Here is a 5,974-nt window from a genome sequence, read left to right as displayed (position 1 = left end):
GGTCGAGAACAAAAAAAAAAAGAGAGAATCATTCGTTGAAACGTATCTGGTGTGACAACTGATTGATTATTGCCAACAACTGTGCATGTCGAGCCAGGATTGTGAGTGTCGGATACTGTGACATGAAGTGCTTGTGATTTGCAGTTCTAGGGTCGTGTAGAGGGCACTCTATAATAATATGTTCCTTTTGTTTGCAATAAATACACTTATTTTTACAATTTCGTGCAATATGACCAAAATTCTTGCAGGTGTAGCACTGCACTGGTCCCTTCTCTTTGGTCTAAGCAGCATATGTCATATTAATTGTTTTTGATGATCCACATGTTGTACTAATAGCAGCTTGTGTCACCAATCTTTGTTCTTTGCGCGATAATTTACCAAAACAAATATCCAAACAAGGAACCGGATCTCTGTTCAACAACCCAACCCGAGAAGTTTCAAATTCAGGTCCGAGCTTCATTAAAAACTGATCATGGTGACTTTCTTTATGAATAGCCTGAAAACTAGCTAAGTTCTCTTTTGACACCTTAGCATAGATAATGCCAGTATATTCGCTCCATAAATTTAGAAAGCCAGAATAATATTGTTCAATTGAAAGATTGCCTTGGATATAATTACTCATATCAAGTTCAAATTGAAAGTGTTTCGCAGTATTATCTTGATTGTAAACTCGCTTCAAGTATTCCCACATTTCTTTAGTCGTGCCAAAGAATCGTAAATTGTTCACCATATGAGCCTCAATAGATCCCAAAATCAAGGAAATAATGAACCAGGAAACAATCTGAGCATCCTTTGCTACCCATTGACCAAAATCCTTTGCCTCAGTATGAGCTGGAGAAGACCCATCAATATGACCCCAAAGCTCCTTCCCTTTTAAGAACATTCTGAGCTGAAATTTCATGTGACATAATTCTTTTCCGTAAATTTGATAGCTAAGATTTCAAAAGACATCCTAAATAAAGTTGTCATTCACAAATTGATTAAGGTCGTTGATCGAAATCAACCAAAAAACAAAGAAAGCCAAGATATCCAAAAAAATCCAAATTGTTGATCTAAATCAACCTAAAAGATTCAAAAAATTGTGCACTATCTTAAATTAGGAGAGAGTCTGAAGCCAAAGCTGAAGCCTACAATCCTTGAATGCGATTATCTAGGAAGTATATTGATGCTGAAATACGTCGACTATACCGAAGTCGAAGATATATCAGATGCTACTGAAGCAGAAGTGGACAAAGTAGGCGAAGTGGACGAGAATAGATGTGGTTGAGGGAGTTGAGGCTGACGAAGAGATTGAGTGAAGTAGACGAGCTTTTTACAGGACGAGCAGACAAGTAGTTCTAGAGGAGCAGACGAGTTGAGCGTTTCACAATACGAGCAGAGCACACATGCGGAGAGGCGAAGCAGTCGAGCTCCCCAAGTGACGCAGACGATGGTTTAGGCGAACCAGACGCGCAGTCTGGCGAGACTCAAAGATTTGCAGTCGAACGATTGCAACCTTGAAAACTCCAAAGATTCATACCCTAAATATTCAGCGTGGCTCTAATACCATTAGGGCTGTCAAAAAAGCTCGTTGTTCGCGAACAGTTCGTGTTCGGTTCGTCAATGAGTTCGTGTTCGATTCGTTCGATAAGTAAACGAGAAAAACGCGAACAAATTTTTTTCATTCGATTAGTTAAACGAACCAAACACGAACAGTGATGTGTTCGTTCGTCTTCGAATCGTTATTGTTTGAAATATAAAATAATTATATATAAAAAATTTATTATATTCTAAAACATTAAATTTTATAAATTATAATATATAATAAAATAATAATAATAATATATTAATATACTATAGTAGTAATATACTAATATAGATATTGAATATTTATATAATATAAATTATATAATTAATATATAATATTATTTTTATATATTAATATTAAGGATGTCAAACTGGCTCGTCGTTCGCGAACAGCTCGTGTTCAGTTCATGTTCGGCTCGTTCGTTAAGAAACGAACACGAGCTTATTTCAAACAAACTAAATTTTAAACGAATCGAACACGAACACAAGCTTTGTTCGTTCGTGTTCGGTTCGTTTACACCCCTAAATACCATGACAATATTTTGAGCAAATAGACTAAATATTTTTCCTTTGCTTTCATTTCAATAAATAATAGTCTATACAATCTATTTTAAGTACATGATAAAATGCTCAATCTAATTTTGATAGCTTTTCTGTCTGATTTTATTTTCTCGTGATTGATACCGTACTGCATGCATGTAAATATCCCTTAATAAAAAAGATCTGTAACTGAAAACCCAACTTAACCTGCCAATATTAAAAACTGTCTCAGAATGCACAAAGAGTTGAGCATACAAAAATCTCAACATACACCAAACTTATATCAGGCTCATCATTTAAAAAAAAAAAAGGGGGTAATATCACGTTGCCCTACTTATGAAGACAAAAATAACTTTGATTTTTTACAATGATATCTCGCGTGAGAAAATGGCATCTCAGTTCTGGTACGCTGCATCCTAATCCTAACAAAAACAAAATAAAATAAACAAAAAAATAAAATAAAATAAAAAACCACCTCCAGCGGTCCCTTACCAATAAATCAAAATAGAAAGATCTAAAAGGCAGAAATCAACTGCCAATTTGTACGCAGAAACCCAGCTGCAGCCATCAAATTCATTTGTTTGTTGATCATACAGCCGTTGTGTGCTCATGATTCTGTATGAATTACCTAATAATAAGTGTGATTCAAGGCCAATCTGCCTCTTCATTTGGCTTTTTGCTTTTGTTTCTTGGAATTTAAGGAAGCCAACCCGGTTCCCAATCCAGCAGGGGTCTGACTCGCCTTCTCGCCTTCGGTGGCTCCATTTGACTTGTTGGGCTCATTTGACTGAGAGTTTGGCTCTGTTTCCGAAGCAGTTGAGTTGTTGAGGATGGTAAGGAATTGGTTCCAAGGAATTGTTTGAACTGGAGTGCCATTTGGACGGCCGAGAAGGCCTTTTGCTGCTGCTTTTTTGCGAACTTCGGCTGCAGCTCGAGCTGCTCGTTCGTCGACCCCTCTCCCTCGAGGGAAACCCTCCCCAACTAGGGCTGCATTAATGGATCTATCCATAGATAAATTGTTTACACCCCCGGCTGCCTGGAACGCTTGAATCAGGTTGGGATTTGCCTGTACAATTCAGATTAAGCATAAAGTAGATTGCAAAAATATTTAGAGGCATTTACATACATGACACCCAATTCCTATGTATTTAAATAACTAACACTGATTTTTACATTTATACCGCCCATATCTTTCATATCGCATAAAAAATACCATTTAACTTATAAAAATTGAAATGCATCTTTTACATGCATAGGTTAAGTTGGTATGTTTGTAAAATTTAAAGTTTAGGTGTTTAGATATGTAAATACACAGAATTGAGTGGTATGTATCTAAATCTTCCAAAAAATTAAGATTCAAGCAGAGAAGTGTACGGAGAAAGTACCTTCAAAATATCAATTGCTTTTTGGGCAGATGATGCATTCACCGCCTGTCCTTTCTGCTTCTGCGCGTTAGCCTGCAAAAGTAGAAGAAGAGTTAGCATGATTTTGTTGTAGTTTTTTCAAAACTATAAGATAAAGAAGTGTAAAAAAGCATAACTCCTGGAGTCTGAAGCAGCGCATGGTCTATTTTTATGCCTGTGTCTCACTTAATTCGGTCAAAAACATTGTATTTTAAAACTACAAGATTTAACCTTTCTATACGGTCATTAAAAAAAAATTAAGTGTGGTTTGCAATTAAAAATAAAAAAAATGAAAACCAAATAAAACTATAGTATGATTCAAAAATACACAATATGCTAATGCAATAACATAATGTTTATTTCGTGGAGCTCATGAGAACATCACAATACTTTCTGATCTTATGATAACGCCTGAATTTCTAGGAACTAATGAGTGAAAACAATAACATATTGCACAAATTACTAAAAGTGCTTTATTAAATTTATTCAGCAGCACTTAGCCAATTTGTAAAGTGAAATTTTTTTTTTTTGTTTTTTGGAGGCAAATTACCAAAAGTCCTCTATTGCCTTTACATTGCAAATGCTTCTGCTACCAATTGATTTGCTGCCACTAACTAAATCCAATGGAAATAGAAAATTGGCAATTTGTCCCTTTCTTTTCTTTTGTTTTCTATGATATGGGAAATAAAATAAACCTATTTTCAACATAAACAACCCAACAGTACACTCATTACTTAAAAACAAGATGATTCAATCAACAAAGCGAACTCAACCAATCACAATGTAAGATGCATATCATACCTGCGCCTCACGCATTTTGAACGTTTTTATCCAATTATCAGAATCACGTGCCCTTGAATCATCCTCCCCAAGTTGTTTAACTAATATATCATAAGTTTTCTTTTCATGCTGCCAAATCATACAAATATCATTAGAGTTATATAGAAAGGGGGTATTTACATAAATACCACCCAATTCGTATGCATTTACATATCTAACACCTAAACTTTTTCTATTACATTTACACCGCCCAAATCTTTCATATCACATAAAAAATACCATTATTTTAACTTTTAAAAGGTGAAATAAACCTTTTCATGCATGGGGTGGCATGTATGTAAAAGTTGAATTTTAGGTGTTAGATATGTAAATACAAAAGAATTGAGCGGTATGTATGTTAATCTTCCTACATAAAAATATGGATGATAAATGTGTTACAATGAGCGAGACACATACCTGAATGGAAAGTTTGTAAGCGCCCATACAGTTGAAAGCAATGGCGAGTGCATGATAACAAACTGCAGTCTGGATATGATCTGAACCGAGAAGCCGCTCATTCTTCTTCAAAGCTTCTTGTAGATATCGAAGATTCCCAAGATCTTGGTACATCATGGCAATGTTTATAAACGTTGCCGCAACATCAGGATGGTCAGGCCCCGCAGAGAGACCGAGGAGCAGCAGTGTTCGGGACATGTGTTTCAGAGCAAGCTGAGTTTGATTAAGACCATGGTAGAATAAAGCCATGTTTCCATAGCTGAAATTTAAGAGATTAGTATAAACGGTTAGAATGGAGGGTGAATGAATAAAATAATATATCAAGGGTTAAGAAAAGTTGAGAAGATAGATATGGATATGAAAACTTATTATAAGGATAAGGCAAGCATTTCTTAAGGTTGTAAAAAAAAACATAGGAATGTTTACAATAAGAATTAAATGGATTCAAATACAAGAATTAAATAAAGTAATTTGAATGATTACACAAGATAAAATACCTGTGAGCAGTGTCTGGGTGATCAAGACCAAGACACCGTTCATTTATAATGAGCTCCTTGTGTTGCTGGGTAATTGCTCCTTTCATGTCACCTGCATGATATAAAACCATTGCAAGATACCTGAAATAGAGAAATGGATAGTATGTAAAAATGAGAGGGCTCAACACCATTACAAATTTATTGCAACATAGGAGAATGAATATTAGATAAAATTTGAATGTTTCACAAGATAAACTTAATTTCAAACATAATCTTTTATAAAAAAATGTTATCCATCAATCCAATTCAACTTTTTTTTTTTTTATGAAAATGCTATGAAAATGCATATCAAAATGTGATATCAAAATGTGCATTTTTCATGTGTGGCAAACAATAAATAGCTTTAAAGAAAACCACAATTCTACTTAAAATAAGGCATAGCCATCATTCTAAATGAGTGAGGGATAAACTTAAGAGAATACAATTACCGACAACAATTGGCAACCTCTCTATGCATTGGACCTGTAACCTGAGCAATGATTGAACAACATTCAGTTTAAATAGTTAATAATTTCAAAGGAAATGGAATACGGGAATTAGGTAACCTGTTGAAGTACAGAAAATGCTTCCGAAAAAAGGGTATAGGCCTCATTTAGCGTGCCCTGAAGAAGAAAAACATCAGGCATCATCATTTACATCATTTATATATATATA

General features: G+C 34.8%; 2 protein-coding genes across 4 annotated transcripts in view; both read right to left on the bottom strand.

Moving 5' to 3' along the window:
* Positions 1–280: 280 nt before the first annotated feature.
* On the bottom strand, positions 281–901 carry LOC110023986. Its single transcript, XM_020723667.1, has one exon. The coding sequence runs from the start codon at positions 899–901 to the stop codon at positions 281–283; it is 621 nt and encodes a 206-aa protein (XP_020579326.1).
* A 1,556-nt stretch (positions 902–2,457) lies between these two features.
* The window catches only part of LOC110023996 (clustered mitochondria protein), a 116,547-nt gene continuing 113,030 nt past the window's right edge, over positions 2,458–5,974 (bottom strand). For all 3 annotated transcript variants that reach the window (XM_020723685.1, XM_020723686.1, XM_020723687.1), the window contains exons 23-29: positions 5,866–5,922; positions 5,749–5,789; positions 5,282–5,401; positions 4,746–5,043; positions 4,311–4,418; positions 3,492–3,563; positions 2,458–3,172 (exon numbers count right to left, since the gene is read on the bottom strand). In XM_020723685.1, the coding sequence (XP_020579344.1) occupies positions 2,771–3,172; positions 3,492–3,563; positions 4,311–4,418; positions 4,746–5,043; positions 5,282–5,401; positions 5,749–5,789; positions 5,866–5,922 (1,098 nt within the window). In that variant the 3' untranslated portion in view covers positions 2,458–2,770. The remainder of the gene's footprint in view (positions 3,173–3,491; positions 3,564–4,310; positions 4,419–4,745; positions 5,044–5,281; positions 5,402–5,748; positions 5,790–5,865; positions 5,923–5,974) is intronic.

Source organism: Phalaenopsis equestris, unplaced genomic scaffold (genome assembly GCF_001263595.1).
Source record: "Phalaenopsis equestris unplaced genomic scaffold, ASM126359v1 Scaffold000240, whole genome shotgun sequence".
NCBI classification, from domain to species: Eukaryota; Viridiplantae; Streptophyta; class Magnoliopsida; order Asparagales; family Orchidaceae; genus Phalaenopsis; species Phalaenopsis equestris.
Note: the sequence above shows the minus strand (reverse complement) of the source record. Positions and strands in the feature narration are given on the sequence as shown.

Coding starts and splice junctions, on each gene's coding strand:
- LOC110023986 (XM_020723667.1), bottom strand. CDS start 901: ATGAAATTTCAGCTCAGAATGTTCTTAAAAGGGAAGGAGCTTTGGGGT.